The sequence below is a fragment of the Cyprinus carpio genome, unplaced genomic scaffold, assembly GCF_018340385.1.
Source record: "Cyprinus carpio isolate SPL01 unplaced genomic scaffold, ASM1834038v1 S000000888, whole genome shotgun sequence".
Lineage (NCBI taxonomy): Eukaryota > Metazoa > Chordata > Actinopteri > Cypriniformes > Cyprinidae > Cyprinus > Cyprinus carpio.
The window spans coordinates 7,867-33,537 of record NW_024873613.1 but is presented as its reverse complement, the minus strand read 5'-3'; the positions used below and the strand labels follow the sequence as shown (position 1 = coordinate 33,537).

General features: G+C 38.2%; 1 protein-coding gene across 1 annotated transcript; it reads left to right on the top strand.

Annotated features, from left to right (window-relative positions):
- Positions 1 to 871: 871 nt before the first annotated feature.
- Positions 872 to 6,016, top strand: LOC109059506 (60S ribosomal protein L34). The gene is made up of 5 exons (XM_042753972.1): positions 872 to 960; positions 1,383 to 1,453; positions 1,570 to 1,669; positions 3,684 to 3,787; positions 5,893 to 6,016. Exons 2-5 carry the CDS (start codon positions 1,389 to 1,391, stop codon positions 5,975 to 5,977), a joined length of 354 nt encoding a protein of 117 aa, XP_042609906.1. The 5' UTR covers positions 872 to 960; positions 1,383 to 1,388; the 3' UTR covers positions 5,978 to 6,016.
- Positions 6,017 to 25,671: the final 19,655 nt, after the last annotated feature.

Sequence of the window (25,671 nt, the reverse complement as noted above, 5' to 3'; positions counted from 1 at the left end):
AAACCGCAAAGCATTAAGAACTATGGACATTATCAAAGAATTACATTTCTCTTCTTTATTTTAATTATGTATGTATACCCCTTTCCGTTATGTTTTTTTTTTTTTTTTTTTTTTTTTTTTTTGTGTGTGCGTGTAAATCGAATGTTCGTTAATTTCATTGATATGAATGTTACCTTTAATGTTCTTCATGTCTTATGCTGATTTGTAATCATTTAGAATATTATTTGTTAAATATTTGTATTTACTGTATTACTTTATGTGTAATTCTGAAAAAAAAAAAAAAAAAAAAGCAGCGCTAAATCCCATCCGGAAGCGCGTATACTTGCCGGCAACCCGCCAAAATAAAAGCCTGCTGATTTTATGTTTGAAAATGATGAAAACGCTTTTATTTCTTTATTTTTAGACGCCTTTAACCAAAGCGACTTACAATTGTGGATTACATAAAGCGATTCTTCTTAAAGAGACAAACAAAGAAAGTATAATTAAATATTTGCATTTTATTTTAAAGTTTACTATAAAATAATTCTATTTGTATTTAATACTAGGCCTACCTTTTATTTTTAATAATATCACACATTATTATTTAGTTTATTATTTTATAAAAAAACTAAATAAATAAAGTGCAATAATATTATAACTATTATTAATTAAAATTTTTATAGTTATATTTAATGCTCACGCTATATGCAGTGTGAGGACCAAACCAAATCTCCAGGTTCTTTTATGAGAACCAGGCTGAAAAAATTATGTGCACCCCTATATATATAATATAATATAATCTCACTTGAATATTACAAAATATACTATTTTATATAATATCTATTATAATATATAGCAACAACAAGGTACTCTATAACGTCTTTTATTTTGCTATTTGCAAACGCATTATTTCCGTTGCGGGCAGCTCTTGAACTTTCACCCGGTATCGACTCCTTCCTCTTCCGTCTACAGCGATAGCAGGTATGGCGGATTGTCTTTTCGCTGTAAATGTGATTCGACTATCTATTGTCATCTGCCGTTTTTGAAGCTCAAATAAATCATATTTAGTGTAATACGTGTAGTTCGCATTCTAACGGAGGATACCCTTGCCATATTAAGTTAACTGTAGTTACGGATTTTTGTTACTGCTTGAGTTGACGCTGGGAAGGTGTCATTCATTTCCCTTACAAACTCGAACGTATCAGATTACGATATTACAATTGTATCAGAGTAAAAGTGTGACGCCGTTAAAATTGTTGAATTGGTTTAAACGGGTATTTAACACGTTTGAACATTTTTAGCTTATAATATAAATGGTGCTTTTTCCGCTACTAAGCCTGAACTCCACACATTCTTTGACATTGTCTTGAACTGACATAATTAAAGATCATGTAATTTTTCAGATCAAGATGGTGCAGCGCCTGACTTACCGACGTAGGCTTTCCTACAACACTGCTTCAAACAAGACCAGACTGTGAGTAATTCCTGGATTGATGTAAAAAGATTTTCACCATGAACCGACGATTTTCTACAATGTGGTGTATTATGCATACTTCAAAAGCTGTACTTAACTACTTAATTATCATTCAGGTCCCGTACGCCAGGTAACCGCATTGTGTACTTGTATACCAAGAAGACTGGCAAGGCACCCAAGTCGGCATGCGGAATCTGCCCCGGTAGACTGCGTGGTGTAAGTGTTGCACTAGTTCTTTGCTGTGAGCTTGGACTACGTAGTTATTTTGAGTACCCTGATATCAATGGTTTTTGAATATAGAGGGCAATATATCTGGTTAAAACAAAAAAAGAAGCAGCCTTTGTTGTAGAGTAAATAGTATGTTTATCATGAGTTAAAAATTATTTCATAAAATAATTGGTGTAATCTCTAGAGTATTTATATTGCATTTCTAAGTGTTCTAATGTCACTCGGTTAGTGGCAAAGTATATTAATGTTAAAGATAAGACCAGTAATACAGGTCCTTCTCAAAAAAAATTAGCATATTGTGATAAGTTCCTTATTTTCCATAATGTAATGATAAAAATTAAACTTTCATATATTTTAGATTCATTGCACACCAACTGAAATATTTCAGGTCTTTTATTGTTTTAATACTGATGATTTTGGCATACAGCTCACGAAAACCCAAAATTCCTATCTCAAAAAATTAGCATATCATGAAAAGGTTCTCTAAACGACCAATTAACCTAATCATCTGAATCAACTAATTAACTCTAAACACCTGCAAAAGATTCCTGAGGCTTTTAAAACTCCCAGCCTGGTTCATTACTCAAAACTGCAATCATGGGTAAGACTGCCGACCTGACTGCTGTCCAGAAGGCCATCATTGACACCCTCAAGCGAGAGGGTAAGACACAGAAAGAAATTTCTGAACGAATTAGGCTGTTCCCAGAGTGCTGTATCAAGGCACCTCAGTGGGAAGTCTGTGGGAAGGAAAAAGTGTGGCAAAAAACACTGCACAACGAGAAGAGGTGACCGGACCCTGAGGAAGATTGTGGAGAAGGACCGATTCCAGACCTTGGGGGACCTGCGGAAGCAGTGGACTGAGTCTGGAGTAGAAACATCCAGAGCCACCGTGTACAGGCGTGTGCTTTTGAACCAGAAACAGCGGCAGAAGCTGTGGTCCAAAGTACTTTTTTCGGATGAAAGCAAATTTTGCATGTCATTGGTATATCAAGGTGCCAGAGTCTGGAGGAAGACTGGGGAGAAGGAAATGCCAAAATGCCTGAAGTCCAGTGTCAAGTACCCACAGTCAGTGGTGGTCTGGGGTGCCATGTCAGCTGCTGGTGTTGGTCCACTGTGTTTTATCAAGGGCAGGGTCAATGCAGCTAGCTATAAGGAGATTTTGGAGCACTTCATGCTTCCATCTGCTGAAAAGCTTTATGGAGATGAAGATTTCGTTTTTTCAGCACGACCTGGCAGCTGCTCACAGTGCCAAAACCACTGGTAAATGGTTTACTGACCGTGGTATTACTGTGCTCAATTGGCCTGCCAACTCTCCTGACCTGAACCCCATAGAGAATCTATGGGATATTGTGAAGAGAAAGTTGAGAGACGCAAGACCCAACACTCTGGATGAGCTTAAGGCCGCTATCGAAGCATCCTGGGCCTCCATAACACCTCAGCAGTGCCACAGGCTGATTGCCTCCATGCCACGCCGCATTGAAGCAGTCATTTCTGCAAAAGGGTTCCCGACCAAGTATTGAGTGCATAACTGAACATAATTATTTGAAGGTTGACTTTTTTTGTATTAAAAACACTTTTCTTTTATTGGTCGGATGAAATATGCACATTTTTTGAGATAGGAATTTTGGGTTTTCATGAGCTGTATGCCAAAATCATCAGTATTAAAACAATAAAAGACCTGAAATATTTCAGTTGGTGTGCAATGAATCTAAAATATATGAAAGTTTAATTTTTATCATTACATTATGGAAAATAATGAACTTTTATCACAATATGCTAATTTTTTGAGAAGGACCTGTATATCTAGTGTGTTTTGGAGTAGTTTTTTCTAATATTAGGGTGATCAAAGAAAATATAATCTACAGTAGTGCAGCAGATGTTAACATCTATTGAAAGTCTTGGTAGTTACATCAGATTGGATTACAGAATAGTTTTAATTTGTTAAACTATACATAGTTGAACATGTGATTTAAACCTTGTTTTAATGTTTGTTCCTCATTAGATCCGTGCTGTGAGACCCCAGGTTCTTATGAGACTCTCAAAAACCAAGAAGCATGTCAGCCGAGCTTATGGTGGTTCCATGTGTGCCAAGTGTGTACGAGACAGGTAACTGAGACTGTTTCATTTGTCTGTTTGTAAATAAGTAGATTCATCCAAAAATTGTTTGACTCGTACTTTACCTATTATACTTTTAGATAGCACATTTAAACTCACCAAAGCTGACCAACTATTATAACATTTCACTAAGTAATTAAAATTTTGTTCTGTTCCTCACACAAAGCTATTTTGTGACTTCAGAAGATTGTATATGGTGCAGTATTCATATGGATGTTATGGTACTACTTTGGTGCTTTTCATAGATCTGTAAGTTACAGCTATAGAAATTGATTAATTGGTTTTTGTTTTGACAAATATATATAAATAGGTATTTGCACTTATGGTTTGATGCTTTTGAATTTAATTGGCTCTTTACTGTAGGCTACTTTGCAAAAATGACAGTTGGAGTCTAATCATTTTGTGGGAAAAAAAGCAATCAAGTCACCTTTGTTTATATAGCGCTTTATACAATACAAAAATAGTTGTCAATAATGCAAGAGGACAATAACCAGGGGTGCACATAAGTGGTCAGCATGTCCGCAAGCGCGACCAAAATAGAAAAATGCACTATATAAGTTCTGACAGCGCAATTGCGTACCGACATGGTTGACAGCTGTTAATAAACAATACTCTGGCTTGCTTAGTTGGGGACACTTCATTTACAGCGATATCGTTGACTTGATTGCAAATTATTGCACAGATACTATTTAAACTGAACTGAGCTGCATGATGACATTACTGAATTCAGTGATGAACTGCCTTTAACTGTCATTTTGCATTATTGACATGATTGTTTTCCTAATTAATGTTGTTCAGTTGCTTTGACGCAATCTTTTTTGTTTAAAGCGCTATATAAATAAAGGTGACTTGACACAATTACAATTTTAGATAGACAAACTGTACTATATAAGATCTTTTCAAACTGAAAGCATAAATCTAGGCTATCCCATGCTGTTTTCAAAACACGATGCAAAACTGTGACATTCGTTCATTGATGCTTTTTAATCAGCAGCAGTGCTAAATCCGGAAGCGTGTATACTTGCCGGCAACCCGCCAAAACAAAAGCCTGCTGATTTTAAGTTTGAAAATGAAAACGCTTTTCTTCCTTTTATTTTTAGACACTTTTAACCAAAGCGACTTACAATTGTGGAATACATAAAGCGATTCTTCTTAAAGAGGCAAACAAAGTTGTAGTGAATATTAGCATTTTATTTTTAAAGCTGCAGTTGGTAACTTTTGGGGCTCGCATCTGGCGGAAGAACATTGTAGCTGGAGCTACTTCTCTGTTTACATCTATGGCGAGTCACGCAGGTACTGTGCTACTCTGCAGCGTTGCCGACCCCAACCAGACTAAAATAGTCAGAATATAAATAATTATTATTGGTGTACCGTAGTGATTCAGGATGAGACAAAAACACGGTTTGGAAAATGAATTCATGATGTACTCGCTCATTATATATATTTTTTACATTTTCAACACAAAACAACACTGTGTCACAGCCCTGCGCTGATTGGACCAGAAGAGCCGGGAGCGGTGGATTTTGTTTATATTGGAGAGAAGTAGCTCCGGCTACAATGTTCTTCCGCCAGACGCGAGCCCCAAAAGTTACCGACTGCAGCTTTAAGTTTACTATAAAATAATTGTATTTATTTAATACTAGGCCTACCTTTTATTTTTAATAATATTATCACATTATTATTTAGTTCTTTTATTAAAAAAAAACTAAATAAATAAAGTGCCATAATATTATAACTATTATTAATTTTTTATTATTTAATGGGTCACGCTATATGCAGTGTGAGGACCAAACCAAATCTCCAGGTTCTCTTGAGAACCAGGCTGAAAAAAATGTGGACCCCTGACAATAACAAAGTAAATTTTTCAGTTAGGGTCAGTTAATTGATGATTCAGTGATGTCATCATCCAGTTCAGACCAGTGCAGTTATCCTTTGGGTTTCCCAGAATAAAACATCATTGTATGAAACAACATAATACACAAGTAAATAATGACAGGGTTTTTTTATTAATTGGTGAACTGTTGATTTAGGAATGCTGTAGTTAAACTCTTAAATGCTTTTTGTGAGCTAATGATCCACATCTCTCTTCTTTTTAGGATCAAACGAGCTTTCCTCATTGAGGAGCAGAAAATCGTGGTCAAAGTACTGAAGGCCCAGGCACAGAGCCAGAAGTCAAAGTAGAAGTTGATTTGTACGGTTTAAATAAAATAATTGAAAGCACTGTTCTGTGTCCTTATTTGCCTATGAAGGTAAAAAAAAAACTAATTAAATTGAGAGAAAGTAATGAATGCCTAGCTTCAGCTATCTAAATAGCATGCAAATCCAGCCATCTTTTTTTTTTTTTTTTTTTGTATACAGCAGCTTCGAAAAAGACATAAAAAAAAAAATCTGTGGTATTAAACTTACCATATATCACTGTCATTAGTAATATAACTTCTAATGCCAACTGCCAAATATGACTTAAAAATTAATACAATTTATGAATGCACATAGATTTTCTTTTCATATATATATATATATATATATATATATATATATATATATATATATATATATATATAATATATATTTATATTTTTTTTACACATCTATTTAGTCATTTTTTTTCTGACCATCAGGTTTCAGTCACTCTCAATGCCAACTGGCAGGAAAACTTGGTAAATTCTAACCATTTTTTCCTTGCCCCTCGATCTCAAGATACTTAATTTTTGTGATAGTTTTGTGATTAATTTTTTATTAAGCTGACCAGAAAAATATATCCTAGTGCGGTTGTATTTTTCTTGTGTGCTTTGCGTTGCACATCTCTACATCTCCCCCTGACAGAATTTCATGTGAAATGTTCATGCGATATTAGGCTACTGTTCATCTGAAAAGTACTCTTTTCAGATGAGAGCAAGTTTTGTATTTCATTTGGAAACCAAGGTCCTAGAGTCTGGAGGAAGGGTGGAGAAGCTCATAGCCCAAGTTGCTTGAAGTCCAATGTTAAGTTTCCACAGTCTGTGATGATTTGGGGTGCAATTTCATCTGCTGGTGTTTCCAAATGAAATACAAAACTTGCTCTCGTCTGAAAAGAGGACTTTGGACCACTGGGCAACAGTCCAGTTCTTCTTCTTAGCCCAGGTAAGACGCCTCTGACGTTGTCTGTGGTTCAGGAGTGGATACGACAACTCTAGCCAAATTCCTTGACACGTCTGTGTGTGGTGGCTCTTGATGCTTTAACCCCAGCCTTAGTCCATTCCTTGTGAAGTTCACTCAAATTCTTGAATCCTTCCACTCAACTTTCTGATAACATGCTTGGATACAGCACTTTGTGAACAACCAGCTTCTTTGGCAATGAATTAGTGGCTTACCCTCCTTGTGAAGGGTGTCAATGATTGTCTTCTGGACAACTCAGATCAGCAGTCTTCCCGTGGTTGTGTAGCCTAGTGAACCATACTGAGTGACCATTTTGAAGGCTCAGAAAAGTACTTTGCAGGTGTTTTGAGTTGATTAGCAGATTGGCATGTCACCATATTCTAATTTGTTGAGATAGTAAATGGGTGGGTTTTTGTTAAAATCAGTTGAATAACTGAAATAAATGAACTTTTCCACGACATTCTAATTTATTGAGATGCACCTGTAAATAATAATAGTCTTAGAAACTTAATGGAGAAATTAAATTTCATAGATATTTGGAGAGCCAAATTTCCGCATAAGTCAGTGTAGTTGATATTGCTTCTACACCATTAACAGACCACGAAGCTATAAGTATTAATATTAAATTATCTAATACAAGTTGTTTTAATTATGCGTCATACTAGAAACTCAAGAATTAATCGTAACTGTATGATGGGGTAAAAAGAGAGGTATATAGATTGATATGCCAATTTTGGGGTTAAACTAACAAGGAGAATTCTTTTAGTTCAAATTGTGAACTGAAATTTGAGGTCACTAAATATTTAAGGAAATTTGGCAGCCAACGAAGTCTAATATAAAAGAGATGAAGAAACCACCATTATTGTTGAAATTACTAAATTAACAAATAAATGTCCAGACAGTTTATTAGATGAAGATTTTTTTTTATTTTTTATTTTTTTATCAGATCTGCAAATCAAACTAGATGAATTTTATAGAAAGAATGCTGAAGGTGTTTGTTCAGTCAAGGAGACGTTGGCTCGAGGAAGGTGAGCAAAATTCACAATACTTCTTTAATTTAGAGAGACACCATATTAATAATAACGTTAGTAAATTAAATGTGAATGGGATTGTAACAAAGCACCATAAACTAATTTCTAGTTATTGCTATAAATTTTATAAGAGAATATATACTTCTAATTACTCTCCTATATCTGATGCTTTGTTGAGCTCTATAGAGGTGAAAACTATTGACAAAATTGTAAGAGAATTTTTTGATATACCTATTTCAGTTGAGGAAGTGATAAAGGCAATTAATAATTTGAAAAATAAGTCGACAGGTACGGAGCGTTTGCCTGGAGAATTTTATAAGCTAATTGCTGATGATTTGGCCCCTTTTTTGCTAAAAATGTTTAATGAAAGTATTAATAATCAGTGTCTTCCTCCCACCTTAACTCAAGGGTTAATCACATTAATTCCTAAACCAAAAAAGGATCTATTTTCTCTTGATAATTGGTGTCCAATTAGTTAACTCAACAATGATTATAAACTATTTGCCCTGATTTTTTCTAAAAGACTCATATTTGTGCTAGATTCAATTATAAAAGAAACATATTACATATGCATATTACAAACAATATAAGATTAGTGTTAGATATTTTGGATTATCTAGTATTTAATATAGATAATGGTTTTATTCTTTTTCTTGATTTCTGAGCATCAGTTTATTTTTGAGTCAGTTATACAATTTGGTTTTGGAAATTTCTTTACTAATGCAATTAAAACCCTTTATAAGAATTGCAACAGTTCAATTAAATTGTTTGGTGGCACTTCTAGCAGATTTACCTTGCCCTGTTTCTCAATATTTATTTTTGATAATTAGCCAACTCCTTGCAAATAATATTAAAGCCAGCACAATTAAAGGTATGTCTATTATTCATAGAGAACTAATTATAACGCAATTAGCAGATGATACCACCCTTTTTCTCCGAAATGAAAACCAAACCTCTGTCGCAAATTAATGTAATAGAGGAGTTTTCTAAACCATCTGGTGTATATTTAAATGTAAAGAAGTGTAAGCTTATGGCAGTTAAAGACTGTTCAGTGGCATCTTATTGTAACATTCCAGGCAAAACAGAAGTCAAATACATAGGAATTATAGTAAATCAGAATCAACAGAACAGAAGTTTATTAAATTTTAATCCTGTTATTCAAAATACTCAAAGGAAATTAAATCAGTGGCTTCCAAGAGATTTATCATTAAAAGGAAGAGTTTTGATTTCCGAAGCAGGTATATTTTGTAACTTTGATATCAACAAAATACCAATGATGCTTTCTGGATTTCACTGACAAGCTTTTCTATCATGGAATATGATTCAAAAACACAACTTTTCACCACACAATTACATTATTTGGAATAATAAGGACAAAAGTCTATTTTCTTATAAAACTGGTTTCGAAATAATATTGGTTTGGTAGATCAACTATTTAATTAAGATGTCCTTCTTTTTACATATGAGTTATTCATTAAATATATAATATTCCCATAACACCAAAGGAATTTGCAACTGTTTTTGGTGCGATTTCTTCTAAAATATGTATGTTGTTTAAACAGCAAAAAAGAGTTAATTATCAGTAACTTCCATGCCTTTCACCAAATCACTCCCCTGTAGGTAAAATATGTTTCTCCTGTAATAATTATAATAGACCAATAAGAGCCCTTTTCCAGAAGAATGTAGTTTTGAAACCACATGTAATTGCATATTGGAGTAAATTTATGAGTAATGTTGACTGGAAAAAAGTCTGGCTTCTGCCCAATCTATATCTCTTAACAAATATGGTGAAAGAAGTATCCTTAAAATTTCTCCACAGAATATACCCTACTAAACATTGTTTAATTACATTTTTAAAAAAGATACTGAGGTTAGTTGTAGCTTTTGCAAGCAGAAGCCGGAGACAGCTGTTCATTTCTATTTCTCATTTACGTACTGCCACTGGGTCAGATCATCATACGTCATGGTCTTAATTTTCATAGCTATGCTGATGATATTCAAATCTATTTTATGGTTCAACCCAACTCAGTTTGTCCACCCCTTTTTATTGTTTCCTGTCTTCAAGAACTTAAAACCTGGATGTCAGATGTCAGAACTTTTTACAACTAAATGCAGACAAAACTGAAATCCTGCTGGTTGGCCCTAAATCACAGAGCTCTTCCAAAAATGACATCTTCATAGATGGTGTCCAGATTAGGCCCTCAACAACTGTGCGAAGTTTGGGAGTGTTGTTTCACTCTGCGTTACACTTTGATTCACATATTAGTCAGATTGTTAAATCATGCTTTTACCAGTTGCGGAATATTGTTTGTATACGTCCCTCACTTAAAGGGATACTCCATCCCAAAATGAAATTTTTTTTTATCATTATTCACTTACCCCCATGTTGTTCCAAACCCGTAAAAGCTTTGTTCATCTTCGGAACACAATTTAAGATATTTTGGATGAAAACAGGGAGGCTTGAGACTGTCCCACAGACTGCCAAATAAATAACAGTGTCAAGGTCCAGGAAAGTATGAAAAGCATCGTCAGAATAGTCCATCTACCATCAGTGATTCAACCATAACGTTATAAAGCTATGAGAATACTTTTTGTACACAAAGAAAACAAAAATAACGACTTTATTAAACAATTCCTCTCCTCTTTGTCTCTCCAAATCAGCGTAGCGCCATTTTGACAAATCTGAGTAGTACACAAGTGGCTTACGCTCTTCTGTGTCAGCCGCACCACAAAGATATGTTTTTTTTAACATGTATTTACGCTTTGGTTTGAAAGAAAACAGTGTATCGGCGTAGTGCAACTGACACAAAAGAATGTACGCCATCTGCGTACTGCTCAGAATTGCCAAAATGGCGCTACGCTGATTTGCTGATTATTATCTATACTTTTATAACCTCCAGATTAAGAACTCCTTATATAGTGGCTTACCTGCCAAAGTTATTAATTGCCTCCAAATGGTACAAAACTCTGCTGCTCGAGCCCTTATATTTAACAAAAAATCTGCACACATCATTCCCATCCTTCACCAACTTCACCGGCTTCCTGTGGCCAAGCGTATTCAGCTCAAAAGGCCTGTCACAGCCTCGCACCTCAATACTTAGTGGAGTTAGTGCAACCATACATTCCTGCATGGACTCTTAGATCTAGCAATGATAACTTGCTTGTTGTGCCCAAGTAAAAACTCTCTAAGGTGGGTGGTAGGGCTTTTTGTATTATAGGCCCTATGCTATGGAATAAGTTCCCCCATAATATTCATGCTGCCTCCTCTCTCCAGGTCTTTAAGTCTCAACTTACAACTCATCTATTTACTTTGTCCTCTAAATAACTTATTTACTTCTCTGTTTCTCTATTTCTCAACTTCTGTTTGTATGACATAAGACCATCATCTTGACATAATTGCTTGTATTATTTTCTGAAACGTCTTTGGGCTCTTGACTGTCTGGTGTATTTTGTTTGCCAATTTGCTTGTATTATTTTGTAAAGCGTCCTTGGGTTCTTGAAAGAAGCTAGAAAAAATAAACATATTATTATTATTATTATTATTTATTTATTTTGGCACTGCCCTTATGTGTCTTTTTTCTGGAGGAATGTACTTGACTTTATTGTTGGATATGTTGATGGAGATTTTATTTTACAGTAGAAAAATGTTCTTTTAGGCATTACTCTAAACTCCAAAGATAAACAGACCTGCATTTATTTTATAATTTTTTTATTTTATTTTAATGGATAAATTTCATATCCATAAATGTAAATTTTTAGGTAAAAAAAAAAAAAACAACTTTCACTGTTATACGCCTGATGAAACAAACAAACCAACAAAAAAAACTAAAATAAATAATAGATAAAAAAAAAAAAAAAGCAATAATTAACTAACTAAAAAAAAATTAAAAAAAAAAAACAGGTTTTAATTATTGGACCAAAAACCTCTGCATGTAATAACCTAAAACACTGTCTAACACTTAGATTTTCTTATTATTTGGATCCTTTTATTTATTTACACCTGATATAATGTGTAAAATCGAAATATATATATATTTCTGTCATGACAACTCTCGGAGGGATGTTAATGTATTTGTCTTGGTGGAATAGATCTGCTACGCTGCTGCTGCTGTGGCTGAGCAAGTACAGAGTCTTGCTACTTCCAATACATCCACAACATGCTGCTGTGAGCATGTAAGATCTATTGCTGCTGCAAATATAACATTCATGAAATAACCCCCATATAGCAAACATGAATCACCTCATAATAGATCTATACAGGTGTAGCTGTGCCATGTGATAATGATGTCATTAGGTCAGATTGAGTTAGACCTATTGGACTGCGCCATCTAGAGTTTCATGCCAGAATGTCTCGGTTATGTATGGAACCCTCGTTCCCTGAAGGAGGTGATGCCCGATGAATTGGGATCTCGCTTAGAGAGACCAATCCACTTTGAGTCTAACTAAACGAGCCAATGCACATTGGCATGCGATGATTGCATCCAGCTGCTGCTGATCACAGCGTTAGCATAAAAATGTAGCAGGTGCAATGCATACCAGGTTTTCGCTGAGGAGCTGAGCCAGTAACCCGGCTGCTTAGCGGTGGTACAGCAGCCGTGGCGACGGGACGTGACATCTCTGTTCCCCCTTTTCGGGGATGAGGGTTACATATGTAACAGAGACATTCCCTTTCAGTCGAAACTTCGATAATGACCAACGAATTGGGATCCCTACCAAAGCCCTATGGATACTGCCCCTTCCAGTGTCCTGTGCAAGCCTCCTGCACCCCTTTTTGGTGTAGTCCTGGGCTCGCAACAAGAAGGTCAATCACTGTTGTCATAGCACTACCCACTTGGTGAGATTGTATAAGACTGCCGAAGCCCCATCCTTCCCGAAGGAGGTTTCGGAAGCACTTACACATATGAACGATCGTTTAGGTGCATATGGAAGATTAGAAGTGCTTGTAACCCTCTTGGAAAATGCCAGAGAGTCTGCAGGGAGAAACACAGGCTCTGAGGCTATACCGTGGACCTTACACATATGGGATCCAGCCCTCTACTGGTTCTCATAGATTCATCGAGTGAGGCCCTGGTGCTGAACATTCCACCACGATCGGCTGCCGAGGGGATGGAGGAGCTCAACAGGGTCTACAGTACAGACACTCTGGAGTAGTTTTAGCAAGCAGACACTAAACCGGGGCCTCTAGGTGTCTCTACCCCTTAGAGGTGAGAACACCGGAGGGTACTGGCTCCCGCGAAGGCTATAGAATCTAGCGAACATGTTGGGGGTCGCCCAGCCTGCAGCTCTACAAATATCTGTCATCGAAGCACCATGATCCAGCGCCCAGGAGGATACACACCTCTAGTAGAGTGAGCTCGCAACCTGTGCAGGCAGGGCACACCCTGTGCCTGATAAGCCAGGGTGATGGCATCCACTATCCAGTGGACCATGCTCTGCTTAGAGATGGCATTCCCCTTCTGCTGGCCTCCGTATCAGACAAAAGCTGATCCGAGTTCCTGAAGCTTTCTGTCCGGCCTACGTACCATCTCAAGGCTCAGACTGGACAAAGCAAAGCTAGGGCTGGGTCTGCCTCCTCTGGGGGTAGCGCTTGCAGGTTCACTACCTGATCCCAGAAGGGGGTAGTACGAACCTTGGGCACGTAGCAGGGCCGGGGCCTCAGGATTACCCGGGAGTCACCTGGCCCAAACTCTAGGCACGATTCTTCAACCAAAAATGCGTGCAGGTCTCCTACCCTCTTGATGGAGGCCAATACAACCAGGAGCAGAGTTTTCTTTGAAAGAAACTTAAGCTCGACTGACTATAAGGGCTCAAATGGGCCCTGTTGTAGTGCTGAACACTAGAGTCAGGTCCCAAGAGGGTATAGAGGGGGCCGGGGAGGATTCAACCTTCTCGCCCCCCCAAAGAAACCTGATAACCAGGAAATACTTCCTTACCGACTTCCCTCTATGGGGTCGTGGTAAGCAGTGATCGCAGCAACATAGACTTTAAGGGTCGAGGGAGACAGCCTTCACTCCAACCCTTGTTGCAAAAATGACAGCACGACTTGGGCATCCTCGGCGGCAAGAACAGCAGCACTCAACGAACAGGTTCCACGTCAGTGTGTGATGGTGCTTGCGCCGAAGTGATGGTGTCAACTACCATTTGGGGTGGGTCACCTAGAACCTCCGCGTCCCATTCAGGGACCAGACTTGAAGTTTCTAGAGGTCTGGATGTGGGTACCACAGGGTGCCCCGTCTCTGAGTCAGTAGATCCTTCCCCAGAGGAATCTGCCAGGGAGGGACTGCTGGACCGTCTGGGGATGGATTCTCTACTCTCCGGGGAGCACAGCTTGTGACAGCTCGTCAGCTGCACGGCTGTGCAGGCCCGAAATGTGAATGGCATGAAGCAATCTCCAATGATTCTGACTCCAGAAGAGGAGGTGGTGGGCAAGTTGACATGCGATGGGAGCATAGACCACCCTGTCGATTGATGTACGCAAAGGCTGCAGTGTTGTCCGTGCGGACCAGCACATGCTTGCCTCGTAAGCGCCCTCTGAGATGGTTCAAGGCAAGGCATACTACTAACAACTCTGGGACGGTTGCACCTGAAGATGCATTTCTGTGTCAACATCTTGTATGTTAACCGGGGAAGGTCCAAGATCGGTCATAACCCACCACCTTTCTTGGGTACAATGAAGTAAGGGCTGTAAAACCCCATCTTCATATCGGCTGGAGAGACCGGCTCTATCGCATCCTTCCCCAGTAGGACTGCGATTTCCGTACGCAAGACAGGAGCATCAGCAACCTTCACTGTTGCGAAGTGCATGCCATTGAACTTGGGGGGACGCCGGGCGAACAGAATCTCATAGCCAAGTCTGATGGTCTGCAGGAGCCAGCGAGACGGTTTGGGTAGCCAGGCACCAAGACACTGTACAAGCTGGACCAATGGGACCACCGATGTACCCGAGGTGGGGCAGCGAGGTGGAACGCATGGACCTTGTAGACGGGTCTCAGTGTGCGCTGCAACGCTTACCTGGTTCCACAATTGGCAGAGGGTGTGTGAGTAGGGCCTTTGATGATGCTCTCAATCCATCTGCTGCTGCCTCTCCATGCCCTCTTGGGATACAGAGACAGAGAAAACTGCCCTCTTGTCGAGATTCCCTCAATGACAAGCAGGTTGGGGCGATGCGACCGGCGGAGGGCTGGAGGCAGTAGCTGCTCGCCGGGGCAGGACATGTCAGATCACCTCAGTCTGCTCCTGTGCAGCTGAGAACAGCTGGGCCATGTTCTCGACTGAATCACAGAAGAGGCTGGTCAGGGACACAGGGACCTTGAGGAACCAAACTTAGACCAGGCGACTAACTACAGCCCCTGGAGGGGAGGCATGGTTGCCCTGCCAGGCGGAGGCAGTATTAGGACACAATTGCATCCCAACCGACCACTCCACCAGGGGGACCCCCGTATACCCCCTAGCTGCACCACCGTTGAGAGTTGTGAGGGAGGAGGAGTTAGCAGGTTAGTTTCCAACAGAAAAAGGTGCCATCCATGACCTGGTAAGCCCCTCATGCACCTCTGGGAAGAATGGCACTGGGGCAGGGTGCTGAGAACCAGCACAGGCCAGCCTGAAAAACCAATCATCCAATTTTAAGGGCTCGGGACAAAGTGAAGGTCTCCACTCAAGCCCTACCCTCACGGCAGCCCGGGAAAGCATAGCCATCATTTCCAGATCTGAATCAGACATTGCTACGATCCCGGAGGGTGGCAGCACAGCTGAATCTTCCTCTCCAGAAAGCTCCAGCTCACCCTCCGATGCAGTTATCAACATCTGATCATTGGGAGGAGCACCGAAGGATACTGCTGATACGTTCATTGTAGAGGGCCTAACACGTTCCATTGGCAGCTCAACTGGTTGCGGGGTGCAAGAGGAGAGATGGTTTGCCATCACTGTTACCCTCAGACTGCCTGTGCTACTGCCTGAAGTAGCCCCTGTCTGACTGCTGCCATGACGAGAACTAGGTCCAGGCAAAAGCTCCGCCCCTTTGGGGTAACGGAGCTAATCCAGCAACTCCCACATCTCCAAGACTTCCATCAACCAAAAACAAGAATTGACTCATCCACGAACGGCACCCCAACATGCTTAATCACGCATCCAGAAATGCATGGCTGATACACTGTCTATACCATGACACACTGTCGTTTTTACAAAGATGCAATGTCAAGTTTGTCAGACACAACGTTGTCTTTAAAAAGACACACCCGTGAATGCTCTTTTAGATATTGGGTCAGCAAAAACTTCAGTCAGTCATATGATGCAATTTCAAGTTTTCCTTTCTCTTTGGAGTGTTACAAGCTCTTGGTGCATAAAAAAGATCTGTAAAATTGAAAAGACTAAAGTCTCAAACCCAAAAAGATATTCTTTATAAAAGTTAAGAGTCAACAACGCCCCCCTAAAATGGCTCGTTCTAACATGCTGTTTCGTTGTGAAAGCGAAAATACTTTGTGTGGCCTTCCAAAAGAGGACACAACTACAAATCAGTGGTTAAGTTGTATTTACAACACTGTTCCAGAACATTTCAACCCAAATATTCAGTGTGCAGCACATTTTATGGAGGACTGTTTCCTGATCCTGGGAGAGAAGACTACAATGCCAGCTGTTCTGACTCACAGTCTGTAAATATGTTCAAATATGTAAAGGATTTGCCACTGATGATTCAAACGCGAGTTTTGAGCAGAGTAGAGCAGCAGTTCTCAATTCCAGTCCTTGTGCCCCCTGCTCTGCACATTTTGTATGTTTTTCTTATCACCTCAGACATTTATTCTATTCGACCACAAGTGCCCTGCGAAGTGGACATTACAGGATATTCCGCCATGATTCCAGTTCGAAGCGAACGTATATGTTCCAATCCAAAGTGCATTGAAGTGAGCGAGATGTGAATTTTAATTTATTTATTTACAGAGGTATATGATGTCACATTTGTCCGTGTGAGAAGACGTTGCGCATCGTGAATCCATGAATGAATGTTCCGAAGTGAAGTGAACTTCACTTCACATTTGTGTGCCTCCCTGTAGTAAGGTTTTCCTCTGTGTATACTTATCTCTACAAGTACAATTTTTGCTGTATTATTTGTGTCCCCTTCAAAAATTGCTCTAGAAATTTGATGTTTATTGTCCCTCCCTACTGTAAGATGAAATTTACGCTCCTGGGTAGAACCATCACTTCTACCATAAAAGACTGCTTTGTAAATAATCTTCCTGATTTGTTCAAATCAATTAAATTCAAATTTATTTGTATAGCGCTTTTCACAATACACATTGTTAAAGCAGCTTTACAGAAAATGCATGTGTCTACATTACAATTTAGAGTGATCTGTTATCAAAAGTGAGTGTGTCAAAGTAATATTCATTTCACAAATGAACAGTTCAAGATAATAAAATCACATGGTAAGCTAACAATTAATTTCAGGCAGAAGCTCATTAAAGCGATTACAAGTGTGATCATATTTTAGACATAAAGGGAAGATTTGAAATGGGTCTGTAATTTGCTAATTCATTTGGATCAAGTTGTGGTTTCTTAATGAGAGGCTTAATAACTGCCATCATAAATGGTTTTGGAACATGACCTAGAGACAGAGATGAATTAATAATATTGAGAATAGGCTTTTCTGCTACAGGTAACAACTCTTTCAATAATTTAGTGGGAATGGGATCTAGTAAACATATTTTTGGTTTAGATGTAATGATTAGTTTATTTAGTTCTTCTTGTCTTATAGTTGTAAAGCACTGTAATTGTTCTATAGGGGTAGTAACAGAGGCTGGATCATAAAACACAGTCAAAGGTTGTACATTTACAATTGTATTTCTAATAGTTTAGATTTTCTCGGTTTAGAAATTCAAGTCAAGTCAAGTTATTACTACTAAACTGTGATGGAATATTCAGTTCAGGTGGTGTCTGTTTATTTTTTAGTCTAATGACTGTAGGAGTTTGCAGAAATGCTCAGCCCTGGCTACTTTTAAAACCTTTTTGTAATGGGATATGCTTTCTTTCCATGTAATTTTAAAGACTTCTAAATGACTTTGTTTCCATTTGCGCTCTAGGTTAGGAGTATCTCTCTTGAGAGCCTGAGTATTACGGTTGTACCATGGTGCAGTATTTTTCTCTCTAACCTTTTTTAATTTGATGGGTGCCATGGTATCTAACGTACTAGAGATGACTGTGCCCATACTGCTAGTCATTTCATCTAGTTCATTTGTGTCTATGCTAGTTCATTTGTGTCTAGCAGCTGAGAAAGTTCAGGCAGGTTATTTGTGAATCTATCTTGAGAGGTTGGGATAATTGTTCTACCTAGTTGATAACATGGAGCGATATGACAAATATCAGCGGTATTAAGTACACAAGTTACAAGGTATATACTTTGCTGTATAACGTCTATATCAGTAAGACTGGCTCAATGTGATATAATTAAGTCTAGTGTATGATTAAGATGGTGAGTTGGTTCCTGTTCAATACACCACGACATTAGCCATTAATTTAGAGCAAATAATATACTGAAACTTTCATTTCATCATTGGTATGTTGGTAGAGGTCCAGAAATGATGATCCTTGTGCTGCGTACCGTCTAGATCAGGCTCCTGAAGTCCTGATTCAGAACCTCTGTCTGCGGCAGTCAGATATTGGTCACCCCAGTGTGCAGCACAACAGCTCTGATGCTTTTGTAGCCCTTCAGGATTGTGGGTAACTGTGCAGCAACATAGAGAACACAAGCCTCAGGAAAACAATGAATGTGCACCTTACCTTTATATGATGTAACGTGGACATGCCAGACGATTGAGTCATCGATGACAACAGCATTGCATCTTCGTCTCATGGAGATGTGCAAAGCGGTTCCAGGTGGAGATCTCGAAGACCAGGGGGGTCGGAGGGAGAGAGGCCCTTGCCTGGGACCTGGCTCGCCCTTCCGCTGCTGAAGCACCCAGGGTCCATGGTGTCCCAGCGCCGGAGTGAAGGAGACCTGGGACGATCGTGTCCTGGGTGTATGGACACTGAGCAGAGAAACACAGAGAGTAGAGGAGGTAGGAGTATTAACATAATGCGGGAAGCTTACCAGGGATTTGTGGGCATCAGTGCACTATGTCTCAAGCGCTGTTCTCCACTCTCGTAGCTGGGCCGACAGATTCGCCATTTAAACAAATAACAGTAAGTTTCATCTTGTTTACACACTTTTTACTCAGAAACTTACCAGCCGGGTACCACGGGCTAAGCTAGTAGCGGATGTTTGGGAAATAGGATAAAACTAGCTATTTCAAACCATTCTGATTGTTTTTAATGTTAATTACTATCGGGGATATGTTCACCCATTGTAAAATAAGAAAATAGCAGGTTATAGGTTAGTTTAAACAGAGGATTAATGATAAATTTGATGGAGCTCCAAATTCAAACCAGCGACAGCATCACACGCATGTCTTCTTGTCTCAATTTCTCAGCAGATCCAATAGCTCAGAAAAACTTGATGTTGTAACAGAAACTATAAACTCTCTCTTTTCTAGCACTTTAGATATGGTTGCTCCTTTATACCTTTAAAAAAGTTTGACACTGTGGTAATACGAGTACAATCGTGCCTTAAAGAATACATGCCTTACATGCCCAGGGAATGTAGTGCCGCCGGAAGAAAACAAAACTAGAAGTATTTCATATTGCATGTTGGGAAGGTATTTCTACTTAAAGAAAAGCTCTAAAAACTGCTAGATCTGCGTAATTTTCATCTCTCTTAGAAGAAAACAAACACAACCACAGGCATTTATTAAATACAGTGGCTACATTAATAAAAAATAAAGCATCAGCAGATGCAGACATTCCCCAGCAGCACAGCAGTAATGACTTTATGATCTTTTTTACTTTCAAGATCGATACTATTAGTGATAAAATTGTAACCATGCAGCCATCAGCTACAGTATTGCATCAGATAGTGTGCTATAGATAGCCTAAGAAATAATTCCACTCATTCTCTACTATAGGACACAAAGAATTGTATAAACTTGTTAAATCATCTAAACCAAGAACATGTATGTTAGACCCTATTTTATCTAAGCTCCTAAAAGAGGTGCTTCCAGAAGTCAGAGATCCTCTTCTGACTATTATTAATTTGTCATTGTCATTAGGATATGTCCCCAAAACCTTCAAACTGGCTGTTACTGAAACATGGCAACTTGACCCCAAAGAACTAGTTAATTACAGACAAATCTCAAATCTCCCTTTTCTGTCCAAGATACTAGAAAAGGTAGTATCCTTACAATTATATTCCTTCTTGGAGAAAAATGGTATCTGTGAGGATTTCCAGTCAGGATTTTTGACTGTATCATAGTACTGAGACTGCTGTCATTACAAATGTTACAAATTACAAATGTTACAAATGACCTGCTCTTATCATCTGATCGTGGTTGTATCACTCTATTAGTGCTATTGGATCTAAGCGCTGCGTTCGACACTGTTGACCACAAAATTCTTTTAAAAAGACTAGAAAACTTTGTTGGCATTAATGGAAGTGCATTAGCATGGTTCAAATCATACTTATATGACTGCCATCAGTTTGTTGCAGTGAATGAAGAGGTATCATATTGATCACAAGTGCAGTATGGAGTACCTCAAGGCTCAGTACTAGGGCCATTACTCTTCACACTTTACATGTTACTCTTGGGAGATACCATCACGAAACATGGTGTTAGTTTTCACTGTTATGCTGATGATACTCAGCTCTATATTTCTTTGCGGCCCAGCAAAACATACCCATTTGAAAAACTAGCAGAATGCATAGTCGATATAAAAAACTTGATGACTGTCACGCTGCTGGACTCATTGTGTTGTGTTTTCCCTCCTCTAGGTGTGCCGTGTTCCCTTTAATTAGTCATCCCTTACATCTTTGTTTCTCCAAATATCCCCTGTATAAAAGTCCTAGTCTGTTCAGTTTGTGTCTGTTGGGTCTAATTGTTGGATGTTCTGTGTTCCCATTGTGGATTATCCCTGTGACTCCAGGATTAAAGACTTTTTGCTTGTACTCAATGTTTCTCTGTCGTTCCTCCCGCAGCGAAGTGTGAAGCCGCTGAAGCCACACCCACCTAGCTCGACGGCAGCGGCAATCCACCTGTCACTCAAGTTATGCAGAACTTTAAGGCTTAATATAATTTAAGCCTTAAATATAATTTAAGCCTTAATATAATTTAAACGGATGAGTTATTAAAAAATCACCCCCTCATAGTTTTCATGAGGGGCAAACTTAGCTTTTTGAACCAGGCTGTAAACATGTTTTTTTTCTGCTGTAAAGTTGGCCATTTTAACATGGGGAGTCTATGGGATTGACTCCTTTTTGCAGCCAGACTCAAGCAGCCAGTCAATGAATTGCAGTATTAGTCACTTCCTTGTTGGCTTCACGAGAGAGAGTAGGAGGTTGCCGCTCGGTAATAACCTAGAACACTGTCTAAGACTTGATGGCTGCTTTGTCAATTCTCCGCCGGCAGTTAGGAACCTAGGTGTGCTATTTGATAGCAATCTTTTCTTAGAAAGCCACATTTCTAGCATTTGTAAAACTGCATTTTTCCATCTCAAAAATATATATAAATTATGATCTATGCTCTCAATGTCAAATGCAGAAATATTAATCCATGCGTTTGTGACCTCAAGGTTAGATTATTGTAATGCTTTGTTGGGTGGTTGTTCTGCACGCTTAATAAACCAACTCCAGCTGGTCCAATAAGCAGCAACTAGAGTTCTTACTAGAACCAGGAAGTATGACCGTATTAGCCCGGTTCTGTCAACACTGCACTGGCTACCTGTAAACATTGTATAGATTTTAAAATCTTGCTTATTACTTATAAAGCCCTGAATGGTTTAGCACCTCAGTATTTGAATGAGCTCTTGTTACATTATAGTCCTTCACGTCTGCTGCGTTCTCAAAACTCTAGCAATTTGATAATACCTAGAATATCAAAATCAACTGCGTGCGGCAGATCCTTTTCCTATTTAACGCCCAAACTCTGGAATAACCTGCCTAACATTGTTCGGGAGGCAGACACACTCTGTCAGTTTAAATCTAGATTAAAGACCCACACAGCAAAATCACTGGTGTAAAATTTTCAGGGACAGTATAAAATTAACAGTGTTGGCATTGTTTTAACACTACATGGTGATAAAATAACTCTGCTGTTGTTATTTGTAAGACAGTGTCAGTGTGAAATTTAAGTGTATTTTCAAATTTCACCCAAAGTGCCATAAAAGGCCACGCCTCCACTTAATGCGAGGCCACCGGTCTGTGTCTGCCATTTTCTTTTACTTAAAGCCGAAGGTGAAGAAAAAGCAGGTAAATCAGATTCTCACACGATATAGGTAAATGACGTGGTTATTTTTTATATCTATGGGGCCATGCACCATGGCTTGCTTGATAAGAGAAATCGGGGCCACGTTGTACTAATTTGATACCTCAGTAATTCAAATCATGGACGCGATTTAAACTAGTGGACTAACGTTATCTGTCTGTGATTTACCTAATGGAGAGTATTAATAAATCATAAATTTATTAAACCAATTTCTAAATCGTGGCCACAACTTTTAGGTTTCCTCCTCTACATAGTGCCTTTTACACGTTAAAACCACACAGTTGGTCATGAGCACAACACACAATTTAATGTCTGTAACTGTAAAAACGCTGAGTTGTATAAAAAGATAAAATATCAAGGACAGGAGGTGAATTTACAGGTGCTAAAAACTATTGAAAGAATTGAGGCGCCATGTCAAACGTTGTTTTAAAGATGTGGCACGACCAGCTTCAGGATGTTTCAGCTAGTCGCTAGGTGAGTTCCTGGCTTAAAACCTTGCCGAACACTGTTTAAGGTGTTTATATGAGCATGTAAGTGGCCGTTTTATTAAGTATTGTCAGTGGAAAAAAACGTATAAAGGGGTGCTGCAGGCCTTGCTTTTTTTATGGACGTATACATGAGAAATATAACCAAAACAACACTTTATCAGGACAAAAATGTAATTTAGTTTAATCATTTATAAACGAATCTTGCTTCATTGGTTTCAAAAGTTTATTTTACAAGTTAGATGTAGCGTGTGTGGTTTTTATATTAGTGTCATCTAGATGAGTGTTTGACATACTATGGCACTTGGCAAAACACTTAATAAATGTGCTAGCTTGGTTAAAAAAGTACACAGACTGTCTGTCATTATCCTAATAGTGAGAGTGTCATTCTGAAGAAATGCTGGTTCAAGTTGAGTGTAAATGGAACCCAAAATGGATCTGAATACCAGTGAAAAATTACTTTTTTGACTCTGTGAATTCATTAAAGAAGGTAAGTTTTTCAGCTTTAGAGTAATTTTAAGTTTATTATGACTGTGTTATTTATTTGAAATCAATTATTTTTATTGATATTAAAAAGTATAGGTCATAATACATCTTCATTTCTATTTATTTTTTCACGTTGATAAATTTGGCAGCAGAAAATTGTCTTTTGAATATTACGCCCATATTGATAAATTCCAAGGTTTGCGCTGAAACGAAGGTTTGTTCTGAAATATTCGGTGTCTGAGATATTTGGTGTCACTGGGTGGAGCATGCATGAATATTCATGAGTTTCCTGTTTCGTGTTAAAGCGACTCTGTAAATATAAGTGCTTTGTCACTGGATCACAAACGATTTTTAAAAAGTATGTTTCAGCATAGAATGACATTATGTTTCGAGTATAATTATTAATTTGCTAAATTGGGGGGGGGGGGGCAGATTTTCATGATTGTTGTATATTTGCATATTTTCATTTCAAAGATAAAAGTATTGCTTTTGGTGATTAAAGACAGCAACTGATTCTGGGTTAAAATTTTATTAACAGATGTGGTGAAGTCATTACATAAATGACATTTACAACATTTAAATATAAAATTCATGGTCATGTTTAAAAAAAAAAAAAAAAAAAAATACAGGTAACAGCTACACAAGTGTTTAATTTGTATAGGTGTTTAGGAATAGGCCTACTGATTAACACAAGCAAGCACATCTCATAGGATTTCTGTGGTAAGTAATATCTCTTATGGATATAATCCCCAACCACTTGATTGACTCTATCACTCTCTCTCCTCTCCATCTGTAGCTGGTGTGTGGTGAGCGCACTGGTGCCATTGTCCTGTGGCTGCCATCGAATCATCCAGGTGGATGCTGCACACTGGTGGTGGTTGAGGAAAGACCCCCCCACCCCCACATGATTGTAAAGCGCTTTGGGTGTACAACAATTCACAATAAAAATGCGCTATATAAAATGCATTATTCATTCATTCATACCTCTAAAACCTGTTTCAAATTCCTATATGAACAACATATGTCAAACAGAGATTTATACTCCACGAACAAACTCAATGAAAGCAGTCTAAATGTTGGGAGAAGAAACATACTTCCAAATCAGTGGGACCATATTGTTTATACCCATTGCAGAATAGGCCATTCAAGGACGACCCACATGTTTTTAATATGAGTAGAATATCCGCCAGCATGTTCTTTTGCCAAAACCCTTTATCCATCAAACATGTTTTATTAGGTCGTGCTTGGTTTGATTACCTTTGATTTCTTGATTCTAAAAGGTGTGGATTTCAAGATCAAAATGTAGTAAAACTTTAAAACTGACCAATAATATAACATTTGCATCATGTAGTATATGTGTTATTTATTTTTTGCATTTGATTTGTTTAACTATTACAGTGATAAAGTACACATTCTTCTGAGGAAAAAAAAAAACAGTTAATTCTGAGAACGTTTACCCATGTCTTCATGTATGCAATAGTATGCATATAACAGTCTTCCCCATTAGAAGTGCTTCTGCAGACTAGGAAAAAAATAACAGGCAAAAGTGCAAGTAGCAAACTGATTTGTAATAGAAACATTAATTGCAAACAAAGAGCTTCTCCACATTAACTGCAATCTGGTCAGGTTGCCATGCACTTCCATGTGACATCTATCTAAGAGTCTTAATATTGTTCTTAATTTTCACCTTACAGTCATACAATACAGTGAGCAAGTTTTAATATGCCACCATATATAGGCTACACACCTTAATGAAATAGCCTACTTTTAATAGCAAAACAGGGTAATATAAGAAACTATTTAACAGCTGTTGGCCCATTTATTTGTAACAATAAGCTATCTCTGGCAAAATCAGTGGCTGCAATCTTTGAATAAACATATAACACAGGAACCAATTTACAACATTTTGTGCACAAATGAACAATTATATGCTAAGCTTTGTTCGAAGCTGAAACGTAATTACCTGGTTGAAAAATTTTTATGATCCTGTGAAAACGCACTAATATAAGTGGTTTTATTTTATTTTTTAGCATACAGTAATGTTAACAAATCTTTGTATCTTTCAATACATGTGACTTTAATTATATCCTACTTACCTGAATGCTTATTTTTTGTATTAAATTTTTTGTTTTTTTAATGTATCACTTGCATTTGAAAATAATACTAAGTGATTAAAATGTTGTCATTTCAGTATGTTGAAACATTAAATTGAATTGTATTTGTTTCTACCGCCAAGCTTCAGCAAAGTTCAACTTGCTGCATGGAGCCTGTGGTTTTTAAAGACTCTGCAGGAGTTGATGTTGATGCTGATATTATTGATGAGCTTGTGAGAACATCTAAGGTTTCCTTAAAATTTTTGGGTGGTGATAATGATAAATCATTTAAGAAACTCATGA